General features: G+C 30.3%; 1 protein-coding gene across 1 annotated transcript; it reads right to left on the reverse strand.

Moving 5' to 3' along the window:
* Window positions 1-5,244: 5,244 nt before the first annotated feature.
* Window positions 5,245-8,338, reverse strand: LOC112519658 (vacuolar protein sorting-associated protein 24 homolog 1-like). Its single transcript, XM_025127874.1, has 6 exons — window positions 8,051-8,338; window positions 7,847-7,923; window positions 7,265-7,367; window positions 6,294-6,415; window positions 5,697-5,879; window positions 5,245-5,626 (listed from the first exon to the last, which is right to left on the reverse strand). The coding sequence occupies exons 1-6, from the start codon at window positions 8,160-8,162 to the stop codon at window positions 5,561-5,563; spliced, it is 663 nt and encodes a 220-aa protein (XP_024983642.1). The 5' UTR covers window positions 8,163-8,338; the 3' UTR covers window positions 5,245-5,560.
* Window positions 8,339-17,896: the final 9,558 nt, after the last annotated feature.

Genomic DNA, 17,896 nt, shown 5'->3' on the forward strand with positions numbered 1-17,896 from the left:
CTTCTTCATTTGTTCATCAATGTCAACCATCCAAAAAATCAATCAGTGGTTAATAAGAAATTAATGTTTTATAATTACATTTTGAGAGTGAACACGTGACTTCAAAATGATTTCATAAGTGAATAAGGGTATAATAGTAAAAACATTTTGGGAGTGAAATTATGAAATGAGATTTGTTCACTAATTTCATGATAAGAGCATAATGACTCTGTATTTTATGAAACCTTGAAATCTTTGAATCCATCATCATCATCGATATCCATCGTGTTCATCACTGTATGACCAATTTTAATGTATGAAGAATACTCATGTATGACCAATGTTCACGTATGACCATGTTCACGTAATAACAATGATTTGAGCAATTATGTTCACGTATGAACAACATTGCTATCAACAGTGTTCATTTAAAAACAATATTTGGTGAACAATGATGAATTAATGTCAATGTTGTAGTTATGAACAACATAAGTGAATGTGTTCACTTATGAAACCATCATAAAAGCTAGTTTACCCATCATTATCTCCCTCACCGTCAACCATAACCATCTCTGGTCATTGTCTCCCTCACCGTCAACTACCGTCTCGTAACCACCAGAAGCTGCTACCAGGTCTCCCACCTCTCACCTCCATCACAACACCCTCACGACCATCTTCTATTCTTTCTCGAACTTTTTAGTATCCCCTCATCCTCACCATCAACATTTTCAACAGTTCAATCCCATGTCTGGTCCTTACGGCAACCTTCAACGTCTCTCTTCCTCACTTGCAGACTTCAACCAACTCTATTGACATCTCCCTTTTTCGGCAGCCTTACTTCATCAAGGGTCGACCTCGTCCCCACACTTGCAACTCTGCTGATGAATGTCATGAACAACTTCTGGAAGAAAAATAAATTATCTGAAATTAATAAGATTTAAAAACCATCCATAATTATCTGTGATATAATTAAGGCAACTAACTATCACACACGATTTTCTCTCTTTATTCATACATTTATTAACCATATTTTTTAATAAAAAAAGAATACCAAAATACCCTCACAATATATGTAGCAACCGTGGGATGAAACTAAGTCAGGATGTGAATTCTGATTGGTCGATTTATGATAACAAATTTAACACTAATAACTTGGTTAACAAAAGAAAATGTCTCTTTATCTACACAGTACACACACATACACAAATGCAAAAACCAAGTCATTTGTACAAATCATACAAGACTTTGGATCACGTGAGACCAACTTGTTTTTGTGAAACCCGTTAGATTATTTTTTTTATACTTGAAACTTCACAACAAACATTGTGAAAATAACCTTCACAGTGTTTTTGATGTGAATGTTTTGATTTTTTACTTTCACATTGTTTTAATGTGAAGTTTCAAGTGTAAAAATGTGGTCTCACGGATCTTACAAAAATATGTTGGTCTTACGTGAACCTAACCCAACTGTACAAAGTGTTGATTTCATTGTTTTATTTAATGAAATTGGTTTATATAATTTTTTTCTTGATAAATTTGTTTCATATATTTTTGTTTCTTCGTAAAAATGAAATTGTTTCATATATTTCTGATTTTAATGAAATTTGTTTTCTGAAGTTAATATAATGAAGATGATAATGTCCATAATTAACGCTCTCCATAATAAAAATGACTAATCAACTCTTATAATTAAAAAAAGAAAATTTATGATTGGTTGAATGCAGTTTGTACGTTTTATACAAACGGTTTGGTTTGCATTTGATCCTCCCCCCATATATATATACATACACACACACACACACACACACACACACACACACATATATATATATATATAGACTTGTGATCACGTGATACCAACCTGTTTTCATAAGACATGTGACCCCACTTTTTTATATTTGAAACTTCACAGCAAAACGCTGTAAATGTAACATTCACATTGTTTTTGTTATGAACGTTCAACTTTTTTTTACCTTCACAGCGTTTTGTTCTGAAGTTTTAAGTGTAAAAAAATGGTTTCACATGTCTCATGTGAATCTAACCCTATATATATATATATATATATACTTATCATCATAAGGTTGGGTCTCACTGAGAATGAAAGTTACAGTGAGAAGAGTAAGAAAAAATTTTCACATTTAGATCAATCGTAATTAAAAAGTTTTACTTAGTTAATACTTAATACTAATAAAAAGCACCTCAATTCTCTTTTAAAACACAATTCATAAGTTAATTTAAAATAAAAAATGATTAAAAGTCGAATTCCTTTCTTATACTTTTCACTTAACTGAATTATCCTTTGTCTATCATCATATCCCACTTTCTATCTATTTTTTTATTTGTTTATTTTCGACAATACAAAATACAAATCTAACTCTGCTACTGCTACCTTTTTTATTTTAATTTATGTTTTCAATTATTTTTCATTTTTTAATTACATCATGGTTATTAAATTCATTTAAGCATTAATTTTATACGTGGGATCTTAGCAACCGATCTCTATGTTTCAAGCAAAACAACTTCATTTTGGTTACCAAAACTTGGATGAATTTTTAAATGGAAATCTTTAACTCGTAATTCTTTCTGTATCTATAAATTATTTGACATAAAAAAGATTTTTTTTATCAATTTTCTAACTAAAAAATAACAAATCATATCTCATTTAAAATTCTAAAATAGGATCTTAAGACAGTATATAACCGTAATATTATTTTCGAGAAAAATACATTTGAAACGAGAAATTTTACTGTATTTTCACCTCCATATATTTTTTAAGAACATATTCCCATTTGATTTAAATTTATGGCTTATGATCTACACATTATAGTTGATATCGAAACTAATGACACACGACACGAGTTGGTATCTAATAAGCATATAAATATATTAATAAAGAGAAAATTATATAACATTTTCTCAACGTATTATGTAACTTATCATACGATACATTATGTTCATTTTTATATGTTGTTCATGGATAATATGCTTTTAAGGATTTTTCATATAAATACAAAAGCAAATATGAAATTAGAAGTTATTTTATATTAAAAAAGTATACATCCGTTTATGGGTTGTTGGACAGTTATTGAATGATTTGGTACAGAATGATTTAGTGGTCAAAATGATTAAAAGATTCTTATAATATAATGCAAAATGAAATATAATTGTTTGATAATTATTCAGAATAAAATTAGGATTTTGAATGGTTAAAGGAAGAGCCAAGATACAAAATCATTCAGATGGTTTTAGAATCATTAAAATTTTTTTTTTTTTTTTTGCAAAACAAAATTTACATCTTAACAATTCAGATGATGCATCTTAATAAAACTATTGAGAGTTAAATAAAGAACCCCTTAATATAAATTAAAGTACTTCAAAATATTATAGATTATTGTATGAATATATCATTGAAAAAACAACTACAATCTATATTGGAACTTGGAAGTGTCTTTGTCTTCTAGTTACTACTTGGAAGTTGGAATTGTTAATACATAGTTTTCGCAGCGGAGATTTTTATCTGTTTTAGGTTTGAATCCCGATGCTATTAAAATTTTCATGATTATGAAGATTTATCTGTATGATTCTAATTCATTTATAATTATTTGAAAAATACATAAAAGTTGGTCTCAATATCCCCAGTTATTTAATAAATTAAATAAATAATACAAATATCTTTTTATAATTATGAACCAAAATGGTAGCTTCAAGTCTTCGTCAAAACTCAAAAGCTAATGTTTTTAATCATATTTTTATAATAAAAATAAAGATTAAATGTAGGTACTGATTAATTAAATATTATAGGTAAATGTGATTGTAAGCGTCATTTCAAAATTATTTTTTAATTAAAAATAGGTTATCCATGTATTTTTAAATTTAAATAATATAATTAATATTATCTATCAAATATATCATATAAAAATAATATTTGATATCAAACCAGCTAATACAATTTACTCCTTCACAAATTCCTGGCTTTCTTTTTCAACGATGTTACTAAGGGTGGCAATCAATTATGTTGGGTTGGATTCAGGTTCAATTCATTTATTAAACATGTTGAAAATCTCAATCAAATCTAATTCATTTAATTAAATGAGTTGAGATTTTTTAACCCAACCCAACTTGTTACCTAAATGGGTTGACAACATGTTGACTTGTTTACGATTTTCTTAACACAACCTGTTAAATAAATGAGTTGAACCTGGATTGACCCATTTAATTTTAACATTTTAAATAAAAAAAGGACTAGACTATTAAATTAATTTTTAATAAAACACAATAAATACAAACAAATTGTTCAAAGTTTGAATAAAACACAAACACAACAATTATATTGTTCAAAATAAGTTGGATTGGACTGTTGAGGTGATAATGGAGTAATGGACTAAAAAGTTTTCTTAGGGTTTCATGATAATTAAGAGTAATGGAGGTAATTGGAATTTAGAATTTCATCCCACGACGATAGGATTTTTAATTAAGAATAAAACAAAATTAAAAATTAGAATACTAAATATAATATTAAGAATAAAATAAAATTATATAATATTTTAAATGAGTTGAAAACGGATTGAAAACAGGTCGAAAAATTTAACACAACCCGACCCATTTATTTAAATGGGTTAGACGGGTTGACCCATTTATTTTGATGGTTGAAAATCTCAACCCAACCTGCTAATTTTGGGTTGGGTTAGCGGGTTGGGTCAACTTTTGCGACCTCTAGATGAATCTCATCAATTTTCTATTCTAGCTTTACAATAAAATTCAAACAATATTACACGATGACTTTATGGGGTTAGTTCAATTGACAATAAGTTTTAGACCTTTAAGGATTTAACTCATAGGTCACCTGTTAAAGTCTTGCAATGCCACTGGAGATTTTCCTGGCTATTTTTCAGACATCTGGGATTAGTTGAGGTGTACACAAACCGACCCAGACACCCATAAGTTAAAAAGACATTACACGCTACACTACGTATCTTATAATTTAGAAAATATTAACACACTAATTTAGTTACACGATTTAAACATCCCCAAAAGTAGGACAATATTGTGTATTGTCGTTGTTGGTGATACACGTTAAACACGACGTCATTGTTGGTTTATTTCCCTGCAATCACCATTTGATCCTCCTTCCACTTCTAAATGTCACATTTGATGGATATTTGGGTGTGATCATACCAGCACCAATGCTTCGGATCCCATCAGAACTCCAGACTTGAAGATAAAATCTTTTATTAATTTTAAATCCTTAATCATAGTTTGTATCTACAGGAACAACTATTTCTATGACTTCATTTTATTTTCTGCCATGAAATTACTCTCTACTATTGTATTGTAAACAGCATTCATTGGTGAATACTGAATCATGAATAACAAGCCCGGATATATTTATATATGCCAAAACTTACACACCCCCTCACCTTTGGTGAGACCTGAACCGTTGACCTCCAAGGCACCAGGCTGGGATCTACCAGGTACCATTCAGCCATTGACCCTTTTGTCAAGCCGATATTTCTTGGTAACATAAAAAGAGCTGGTTTTCATATGCTAGTAGTATATATCAACTCACAGATTAATGCGGAAATCATGACCGAACTTTGGCAAGTCCAGCCCTTAGTTCTTCTAGTTCCTCGTCGTTCACACCCTCTTCCTACAAATTTGCATCAATGGTTAATCTCTTAAACAAAACATTCAAACAAGAGATAGGCAGGCAGAGATACCTCTGCATCTGCAGCCGCTTGCTTTAGCCGCTCCTTCCTGGTGGCTTCAGGAAGCTGTGCAGCAGTCTCACCAGCTATTGCAGTTAAGACCTTATCAACCTCTTCCTCAATCTCCTCTTCTATGTCATCTGAATCCAGTGCTGAGTCAATAGCTTCATCCACAATCTCTTCAATAATTCCTGCCTGATCAGTACAACTCACACAATCACAAACAACTACAATACCATGGTCTATCTCCAAATGTTTGCTGAACTGAGTGGACTCATTTTTACAAATATCAAAGTGAAACATTTAAAAGAATTATGGTTATAGGGCAGGGGTTCATATGACAACCTGGGAACAAACTATTCATGTTTTATTCAAGATGAATGTCATGATAGGTATTCATGATGGATATACATGATTATTCAGGGTTGTTCATCATGAATAATATAAGAAGGATCCTAGGTTCCCAAAATATTTATGGTTCTCATTTGAACTTTTCCCTAAGGTAATAAACCTAAAGAAACAAAGGCAGAGTGCAGAAACGCCTGCTAACCTGCAAGATTTCTACCTTTGCTTATCCACAGGGAAGAACAAACTCAAGAATCTAAGTACCTTAATCATTTCTTTATTGAATTCTTGCATCGCGACAGCCATTTCTGGAGCCTTCATTAGATTGTTAACAATCTTCATGACTTCAGCACTCTTAGACAGATAACCGACCGTGCGAGCAATAGCTGAATAGCATCAAAGGTTAGCAGATAAAACTAATCGAGTCCCAAAAAGGAGCTGCGTGATACACATTCCAAGGTCTAGCTAATTCATAACACCTTATTGCTTGCTTTTGGATATGAGTTGTTTCAAGGGGTAGAACCACATTATCTAGTATTAATTTCAAACTCCTGATAGCTTCAACATATCATTGAGCTTAAAAAGCTTGTCTAATATTCAAAGCTCCTATTTTTACGGCCTTCTCTCAACAATATCACCTATTACTCTATCAGCATACACAAGTACATTGCCATGATGTTGACCAACATTTAGCTTTGTCATTTCACAAAGTGGATGGTAAACGGGATCTAACTATGGCAGAAGTTCTATATCCTGCGATATAATGGCAGATGATCAGTGTTATATATAAGGGAAACTGAGTTGGATAAAAGGAAGCTGTCTTAACTGGATTCACAACCATTCTACAAAGCAGATTATCCATCAATGTTGTATAAAGTTCTTATTTCGATCCCACCATTTCTTTCCTAAGTTGGCTGCTTAATTAGTTTCTACACCATTTTACAACCTTTAAAACTTTTTTAAAATTTAAATCATATATTTCTGCTGGTTCCATAACAGATGGTTCCCCCTTAGAACTTTGTCCATGATATGCAGAGATGCATTTTGGTTATCTTAGGAATACACCGAGCTATAACATAAATGCTACAGAAACAAATAACTATCTATAATCATAGGCAGGTAATGCCACATATATAAAAAAACCAAGCCTCTACTCACTGAGAAATAGCATTGTCCCAAGAGTTTGACAACAAATGCAAAAGATAGGGCATACCTAAGTGTAAGAAGGAACATACCAACACTTTCTCCTAAATGCATTGATATAGAATTCAATTGAGCTTTATTTTCGTATAGGCGATTGACAGTTTTTCTGGATCTCACAACTTCTTTAGCAAGTGCCTGAGATCAATTTTACATGCGAAAAAGTAAATCAAGGGGGAAGAATACAATCACAAATCAAAATATATATACTAACAAAAAGTCAGGCTTGTAATCATGCTTCGGGGTATTGCGAGTTTAGCTGTGAGGGGGTCTTTTGGCAAACTTATATTGTTTTACTGCTCTTCGTCTCTAGGTCATTACTACTTTCGTAGTTTAGCTTATGCTTTTAATGTTCTTACAGGTTTCAATCTTATTTCTTGTTGTTTACTGTGCTTGATTGCTCAAACTTTCCAAGCCTTTTTCCTTGCCCAAAATTGTCCCAATCCCTCCATTAACTCTTGAAAACTTCATTTGTTTCAAATTTTAGACAAACTTCTATTTGAAACACTTTGAAAAGCAGAAGTATTTGGCAACCAAAAACTTAAACACGTTTACATTAGAACTACAACTAAAATATACAGAGCAAAATTACATTCAATCAAGGGACGTGTTAATACCCTGGCAGAGCCCATATCATTCCTCTTGGCAGCCTCTCGGATTGCTTTCTGAACATTTTTCTCTTCTCTTTGTATATCTAATTCAGAACGCCCCAAGAAAAATCAATATCAATATACTAATCGAGTCTACAAGATTAGGCTTTTAGAAAACTACAAGAACAATACAATTTCTACAAACGGGAAAAAAAAGGGAAATCAATTTACCGCGAATTTGACGTTCGATGTTGCGACACTCTTGGCGGAGACGGCGTTGCCAATCGCGTAATAGCTGTTGCGGATTAGGTTTTGGCATGAACATGTTCCTCACTTTCTCCATCTTCTTCGATCAAGGATTATTCTCTTCAAAATTGGGAACTCAAAACTGAAATTGAAGAAGAAAAACATGAAAATGGAAGATCGAAAGATGTGATTCCGAAATCTGTGATCCAATTGTTGCGTTGTTCTTCATAATCTGAAGATCAAATCAACCACTTCGCCTTTCTTCAACGCCACTTCAAATGAAAACCAGAACTATTCTTCTTCTCTTTTAACATTGAATAATTTACATGTATTTAGGATTTATTATTCTTCAATTTAAAGTTTTAATTTTTTTTATATATAAAATTACCAAATTGCCCATCAACGTAATAGATGGACGTTAGGGGCACGGACCGATGGTGTAAGCAAAAAGGAAACGATATCGGTGGATATAAATTCAAGATGTAATTTAAATAAGCTGTACGGATCCATACATGAATATGTTAAAACTATGCGTTTGAATCGGTTATCTCTTGTACATGTGCCACTGTTGGTCCATAAATTAAAACAACACTCGATCGGCTTGTCTCGAGTTGGCTGGGTGAATGAAAAAGATTTAATTGAGTTTCGATGTTTCCTAGTGGTTTTTGGTACGGAATCAAGAAGATCAACAACTCATAATCAAAGGATTGTTTTACTAGTATTCAGTTGGTCACTAGATATACATGGCAAAAAAATGGTCCCATGTCGGGTCGGATCGGGCCCAAATCTATCCCAGGCCGAAATAGTTACAATCCGGACCGGTCTCGGTCCTATCGAAAATAGTAAGGTCCGCTTTAGGTTACTTGTAATTGGTTAGGGTAACCGGTCTCGGTCTCGGTTCCGGTCTCAGGCGGGCCCAAACCGGTCCTATATTAATTTTTTTTTCGAATTTTTTGATATATTTTTAACAATATTTTAATGTTATTCTAATACACTTTAAAATATGTAACTGGGTCAATCAAATACACTTAAAAATATCTTATCACTCTATTAAACAAAACATAAGGCGGTGGATGTTCTTAAAACATTTAAGAACTCACCCATGAAATAACACAAATATCTCATATAAAATAACTATAAACCATAAGAGACGGTGGGAGAATTTAAAATCATTTAAGCACCTAAACAAATTAAACCCCTCAACTTACCACCATTATTTAAAATCAACCCTCAACTTTGTAACCGAAAAACTCGGTTATCACAGGCCACGCCCATTTGGCCATCTCTATGACACTATAGATGAAAGTATATCCAAATGTTCTTAATGGAAAAAAAATTTCTTCTTATTCTTTCCTATTTTGTCATCGTGTTTCCAATAAAACATTGACATATCTTCTTTTTCTTTGTCTAACTACCCTTCTATTTATAGACGAAAGATCATGTGAGAAAGAGAGTTAAAATGAAAAGCGTGAGAAATAATGTGGATTCTTGATCACCTTTAATCTAAAATCCACTCATGAATCGTACATGATACGAAGATTGATCTGATGCATCTCATCCTTATATGCACCCAAGGATGAAGATCCCTTCTTACGTTCACACATTAATTCTCATTATCACCGTAATCGAACTCTTTATTTATATATGCATCCCCTGAATTTACATAACTACCACTTACATTTATGTCCTACGGTTATATTTAGCCATAAGCCTTTAAGACATATCAGAATTTAATTGAAAAAACGTGAAAAAGAACAAAAAAAAAAAGTAAAAGATGTTAATTTTTTTCCGTTATCAAAATATTTTACGATTGATGTTCAATAATCGAAATTAAAATACCAAAAGCCCAATATGATTTTTATTTATTGATAAAAGCCCAATATGTCTTTCATGCTGGGAAGTAGAGATGGCCAAAAACCGGTCCCGGGCCGGTCCCAATCGGTCCTCACATTTCTCATAACCGGCCATAACCGGTCCCGGCGTAACCGGTCCCGGTCTCGGTCCCGGTCCCGGTCGAAAACAATAGGACCGGTATAGGTACTCTATAACCGGTTATGGGCCGCCGGTCCCGGTCCCGGTCCCAACCGGTCCCAACCGGTCCTTCATTAAAAAAATAAGATTTTATTTTTATTTTTTTAATGATATATATTTTTAATACATTATAAAATTTACAATTGGGTCACTCAAATACACTTTAAAAATGCGTTTTAATATAATTAAAATTACGTTTTCTTATAAAAATACATTATAAAATTATTTAAAAATACATTTATATATAATATTATTTGAATTTTCGGGCCGGGCCGGGCCGGTCCATAGTCGGTCCCATAACCGGTCCCGGTCCCGGTCGGTCCCGGTCCCACGAAACTACCAAAAACCTTAACCGGTCCCGGTTTTCGGTCCCATAACCGGTCCTTACCGGTCCCGGTCCCGGGCCGGTCCTTTGTCGGTCCCGGTCCCGGTCCTCCGGCGGTCCCGGGCCGGGCCGGGCCCATTTGGCCATCTCTACTGGGAAGAAAAAGCCCGAACCCATTATTGAAGGGTTTGTTTTTTAATTTCTACGGACTCCAAAATTCATTTTTCATATTAAATTTTTGATCCAAATATTCTTTAGGATTATCTATTTTAATATTACTACAAGGGTACTTGTACAATGTATCGAGATACATCTTGATTTTAATATTTTATTTTTTTCTTTGTCTCAGTCGATGTTATAATATGAAGACGTAATGTTTTCATTTTTAAATAAAATATAAATATGAAGATATGATAAAAAAAAATATTGATATTAATATCAAACTAACTATTTAAAATTTCTTCATTTTTTGTGTATTTTTTTAGTTTTTGATTTAATAATATAATTTTTTGTAAAGATAATAATTAAATATTTTGTTATAAGTTAATGGCTATCCTAATTATATTTTTAGAATTATTTATATTTAAAATGAGATGTTTATTCTTTATTTAATTATGTTTATTTACAGTTAGTTACATTAAACTTTAATAAGTTGTAATTATGCACAATTTACTTGTAACCTTGAATTTTAAGTAACATGCATCAATAAACAGTACTTCATGCATAAAAAATGGTTTTTAAGAAGTTTTGTCGAATGTTTTATAATATAGTATAGATATAGAAACAAAGGATTAGATGAGAATGTGATTAAAATACAAAAACAAGAAACGGTTAAATCACATGGATTGTACATGGATCATGTGATGGCTAAAGTTGCACAAATCACATGTACATGATTTTAGTGTAAAATCATATGTGATTCGACTGTTTTCACATTCTCTTGTTTAGTTATTCTTCTCGTATGAACATGACCCCCCTCTCTCTATATATATAATTAATTATATATATATATTATAAAATATTTATATCGTATTTATTAAAATTAAAATTTATTACTTATTATTAAATTAGAATAAAAAATCGTCATACATCAATATTATAACGATAAGAATTGCTCTCACAAGCAACTATTAATCTCAAGATCAATACATCAATGGATTATTTATAAAATATAAGATCGTTTACTTGAAACATATCAAATGAAAACTCAAGAAATCATGAATTTTTCTTAGTATTTTTATTTTAATTGCTCTCGAATTTGTATTTTTAAATTTTAAACTTTCTGATATTTTTTTTAAGTAATACCAGATAATTAAAGTCACATATACGTCTCAATTTTATGAGATTTGAACCCGTAACTTTTTAAAAGATGGTTTGTATTTTATCGGTAAGATATTGCTAAATCAATCGAGATTTGGACCCCCTAATTTTTTAAAAGATAGTTCTGGTTTTATCTGTAAATATTGCTGTACCAATCAAGTTTCAGCAACATTCATATATTCTTCGTCTATAGGTTAAAACTACAAAACCCATATACTTTAAAAACATATCCATCATACACAACCTTGATTTTGATCACTTTCGCTTACCATTTGAAAAACATTACGATAAAACATATGTGCAAGAAATCTTGGCTTGAACCTCAAGTGGTTTTAAAGACAGTTTTTCGAACTCTAAACGTTACAAAGCTAGTCACTTCCGATACTTCATAACTATTTAAATAAAAAATAACAATTCAGATGTCAGAGCCAATCAATATATATATATATATATATATATAGAGAGAGAGAGAGAGAGAGAGAGAGAGAGGGGGAGGTTGGTTATTATACAACCATTTACATTTGTACAACCAATACAACACAATCTCAACCGTCCATTTAATTTGATAAATATGTGATTTCATAAAAGTTTTGATTGTTTCCTGATATAAAGTATTGATCATAATTAATGAACTCTATTCATCTTTCATAAATATTTAAATCATAATAAATAAACTCTCATCATTTCCATAAATATCTCAATTAATTAAGTTGCACTGATTGTACAAGAATAAAGGAAAGACGCACCACAATTATTTAAAAAATACTGTATTTTATATATGTATCTTTTAATCTATATTTTTTTTTGGATAATATTAGCAATAAATTGTGTCCTTTCAATAATAGATATAAGGTTTTCATACGTATACATAGATAACTACTATCCTAATTAATTAATTAATTAGGGTTGATGATAATGAAAAAGATTTTATTTTCTTTAAATATCTTGTAATTTAATCAATTACTAATAATTGTTTAAATAAATGAAAAAACACATGAATTTGATGGTTTTTGTCTTCATGTTCAACATAATTAAGTAAGGCCAACTCTTTTGAAATGATGTATCGTAATTTCAAAAAATTTGTATTGTTCTGTTCGAACCAAAATAACGTCACTCAAAATCAAAAGAAATATATATGATTAGACAACGTATTTGATTGACAACACCGATTAAATCTTATAAAATATAAAGAGAATGATATCTTAAAAAATCTCGCATCTTTCAACTTTTTGGCATGTAGATCTCTTGGTTAAAGCTTCTAATGTTTTGAGTTTCTCGAGATGTGAAAATACATGTGTAATGACCTCACGTTCCATATTTGCATATAATCTCATTTTTCAAAGCTTTAGAAGGTGAGGGGTGCTCATCTCCCAAGCTTTGGAAGATAAGGGGGTTCATCGTTTGATCCGATAGTTGGCGAGTTAACCGCGATAGATAATGGGGCATCCACGATAGTTGGGCGGAGCATCCGCGATGGTTTTAACTTTTGAGATCAGAACTGAATTCATTAAAATTTTGATCTATTTGACGAGATGAGTTATATCAAAATGTGTTAAATGAGTAATTTGGTTACTTGATGCATTAAATTGGTAATATCTTATCTATTAGATGCGATAAAAGAGGTTTGTTATATCAAAATGTTGTATATTTGTTATTATTACAAATATGAATTTATAAATGTGTTTGATGCTTATTCACTCTGAAATAACAGACAATGAGAGAATTCACTCACTTCTCATTTTTGGTGTTTAAAATGGTGCGTTACAGGTCAGGTAAACTAGATGTTAAGGGAAATAGAATTTATGAAGAAATTATATGATTGCCTACATGTGGATATTTGGGATAATATGTTTTAACTTATACCTGTATGTTGTTTATGAGTACAAGTTTTGTATTGAGATTTTGAGAAGGAGAAAAAGATTCGGTAGCTTGGGACAAAATGTGTAAATTTGTTGGGGTAGTTTTGTTTGTTGAGGGTGGTTTGTTATTAAAAGGTTGAAAAGATGAGAGGTCAATATCTTATTGCTATTCATGTATACTTTTGTGGACATGAGTGTCGGTAGGGTACTCTTAATGTTCATTTTGTCAATCTCTACTTCTCCCTAACAAATCACACACACACACACATATATATATATATATATATATATATATATATTTGTCAACTTCTACTTAAATTCATTGATGGGTCTACCTTTGATTTAATTAAAATAATTCAAACAAATGCAACTTAGAATAATTTAACATTTCTCTTCATTTTCTTGTAGATCTTTATCTTTGAAATATGGATCCTCCTCTCTCTCTCTCTCTCTCTCTCTCTCTATCTCTCTCTCTCTCTCTCTATATATATATATATTATAAAGTATTTGACAAAAACTCTTAAAAACCATTTTTATGCATTAAATACTGTTTATTGATGCATATTACTTAAAATTCAAGTTTACAAGTAAATTATGCATAAGTATAACTTATTAAAGCTACATGTTTGAATTCGTGTAACTAAACATAGTTAATTAAATAGAAGATAAACATCTTATTTTAAAATATAGAAAAATTTAAAATATAATTAGGATAATTATCGAGTTCTAACAAAATAATTAGTTATTATATTTATAAGAAAATATATTATTAAACAAAATATAAATTACTTTGTTATTGAACCTAAATTAAATTGAACTAAAAAATTACACAAAAATAAGAATTTTAAATAGTTAATTTGATACTAATTAATATCGATATATTTTTATCAAATTTCTATGATATCTTCAAATTTATATTTTATTCAAAAATAAAAACATCATGGTTTTTTCAAAATCATATAAGACCATATTATAACATCGACTGAGATAAAGAATAAAATGAAATACTAAAATCAAGATGTATTTCACTGCATTACGCAAGTACCCTTCTAGTGTGTGTGTGTATATATATATATATATATATATATATATATATATAATCAAGATGTATTTCACTGCATTGCGCAAGTACCCTCCTAGTGTGTGTGTGTGTGTATATATATATATATATATATATATGGCAAATCATTTGCAAACTGTTTGAATGTTACAGATTAGACCATCCATTTTTTTTGATCATACGAATTGGAAAAGGATTTTGGATTTGAAATGATGAAAAATCAAGGAAAAGGTAGTTTTGGAAGACATTTTTAATGTATTAAATTTGAATTTATAATCAATAATTAGATGATTATCTGCTCCACCCTAAATATCGCTTCCACCATTAAACCAAACAGAATTTCCCGATATCAAATAACATGCAACTCATTTTTGATACTTTGTTCATTGAAATCTGTCTGTATTGGATGTATTAACCTCTCAGAATTAGTTGATAGATTTAAGGTTACAGGTTTCTCATAATTGATCTTACTTCCATCTCTTCTATGAAACATCTCCTACCTAACAAAAGTCTCGTTTAAGATGTTCACATATGAAATGTTACTATGAACTGGTTTTAAAGAAAAAGTTAGTATATGGTATAAAATAGGATAACAAAAACTGTTGTTGTTTCATATTTGGCTTGGTTTCATATGAGAAACAAAACGATCACATATTAAAAAGTTAACATGTTAACCACAAGGGTGGTGTCTGATTGGTTTGAGCTTAGCTCCAAAGGTCAAAAGTACCAGGGGGCCTAGGTTCAAATCCAAGGAGAAATAAAAATCCCCTTGTGGCCACGGAGATTCAAATATGGTGACTCCGGACAATCTACAAAGCAGGTGGTCGCCCTGAGATTAGTCGGCTCCCACAGCGGGTTGGATATCCAGGCTAAAAAAGTTAACATGTTCTTTACAAATGGAACAATATTAGCATGTAACAAAAACAATTATTGTTTCATATAAGAAGTAGTAATTAGTTTGGTTTCATATGGGAAACAAATTAAACGGTTACAATAAAAATGGTTGGAGAGTGATTGACAAAATCAGTTGTTACAACCAAATAAGATTTTTAATGAAGAGATCGATCATCCCTAAAATAAATTCGTTAAATATGATATGATCTTTAATGAATATGATTATTTCTAAAATATGAATATGTTAAAAAGACAAAAATGTCCTTATTTATAGAGTATATAATATTTGGACGGTGTATATATATACACACACGTTATCCCTAAATTTAATAACTAATTAATAACTTTATTAAAATAAGGACATTAAATTTATATTCGAAATCATAATTAAACGATTATTGATGTATTTAGAAAATATAATTTTTGTATGACTCATTTATGTTTGATAATGTAAATATAAAATTAGAGAGGCAAAAGATTTGATGTGGATGTTTGATACCTATTCTTTGAGTAACTAAAAAATGGCAAAAGGTGAAATTATGGTTGATAGGGGATTTTGTGTTTTTTTTCAAACATTTTGGACCAACTTTTTTCAGATCCTTCTTCAACTTCAACCATCTTCCCTTTTCATCAGGTCAAATATATATATATATATATGTATGGAGGAGCGATTAAATGCAAACCACCCCTTTTGTGCAAACTCTTCAAACCAATCTCATCCATCTATTTTTTTAATCAACGATCGTTTGAAACGTTCTCTCTCTATCTCTATATATATATATAGATAGAGAGAGGGGGTTGGATGAGGTTCTGGAAATAACAAATTTTTTGGTGAAAACATGAGAACATAATATTTATTTACCTTAATTTACTTATTTTTATCATGATGACTAAAATTATAACAAATTCATGAATGACAAAGATATTTGAAAATAAAGGTATTATTACAATATTTTATTTAAGTTTCCTTTGTGCCAAAGGACAATTAAAATAAAAATAAATTATCGCATAATAATTGCAAAACTTTTCTTCAAAAATATATGTTGAAGGTATAATTATTTATTATCATTAACATGCATATATTTAACTACCACTTAAATTTTTTTCTTTAGCAATTATAAATATTTCTTTAAAGTTCAAAGTATCAGGAGGTCTCAGATTTAAATCCAAGTAAAAATAAAAATCTCCTTGTGGCCACGGAGGTTCAAATACGGTGACTCTGTACTATTTACAAAACAGATGGCCGTCATGAAATTAATCAACTCGCATAACGAGTTGGATATCCAGGTTAATAAAAAATATTATAAATATTTCAGGTATTATTTTTAAAATAGTAATATATGCATGCGTGTAGTAATGCACGGATTTATATATACGTGCTCTTTATGTCACCATGACCTTCTTGTTCTTAATGTTGAAGTAAAACTTAAAAGCAGTTCAATGAGATTAATAATTTATTCAGTAAAGTTATTTATAGTTGTTTGATACTGGAATATAATTTTATATAGAAAACTAAGTTTTTTTTTTCCAAACATGTAGCTTTTAATTAAAAACCTAGTCTCTTCAATTTATGAAAAAGCCCTCACAAATATGAACCTTTTCAATCTATACAGACAACTTTATACATATAAGATTTAACGAAAAACCAAGCAAATTACATGTCCACTTTATATGAATATAATGTAAGAACTTTATAGTTTGGTTTTATATAAATGAAGTTGTATAAATATTCTATTTAAGATGTTTAGACAATCTAGACGTTCTATAAAACCAATTATATTATAATGATGTATATCAGTTATTTAGATGGTATTGATTTATAAGCAAAAAATTAATCATTGTATGATAAGTAGGGTGTTAGTTATTCATTTTCTAATAAGATTCTATTTCAAATTTATTTATTTATTTAATCATTAAATAATAATTAGAAGCCAGTGATGAACATTAATCCATCAAAGTTTTTATCGCTATTAGCGTTAGCCGGTATTAATTTAATAGTTTAGGAAAATATATTATTGTAATTATTAGTTAAATCAAATTTCAAGTCGAATGCTATAAATCCAAGAAAAACAAACAAAATATGCGTTTGATGGTTACTGGATGCCCTCAATATATATCTATACTATATTATAATGCATTTGACTAAAACTCTTAAAAACTCTTAAACTCTTAAACTCTTAAACTTTTAAACCCGCTCATCCCTAAACGATTTCATCCATATCCGATTTCATCCCATAACTGAATTCGTGTAACTAACTGCAGATAAACACAATCCAATACAGGATAAACATCTCATTTTAAATATAAAAAATCTAAAATATAATTAGGATAATCATTGAGTT

The sequence above is a fragment of the Cynara cardunculus genome (assembly GCF_001531365.2).
Source record: "Cynara cardunculus var. scolymus isolate 2C chromosome LG 10, CcrdV1, whole genome shotgun sequence".
In the NCBI taxonomy this organism is placed as follows: Eukaryota; Viridiplantae; Streptophyta; class Magnoliopsida; order Asterales; family Asteraceae; genus Cynara; species Cynara cardunculus.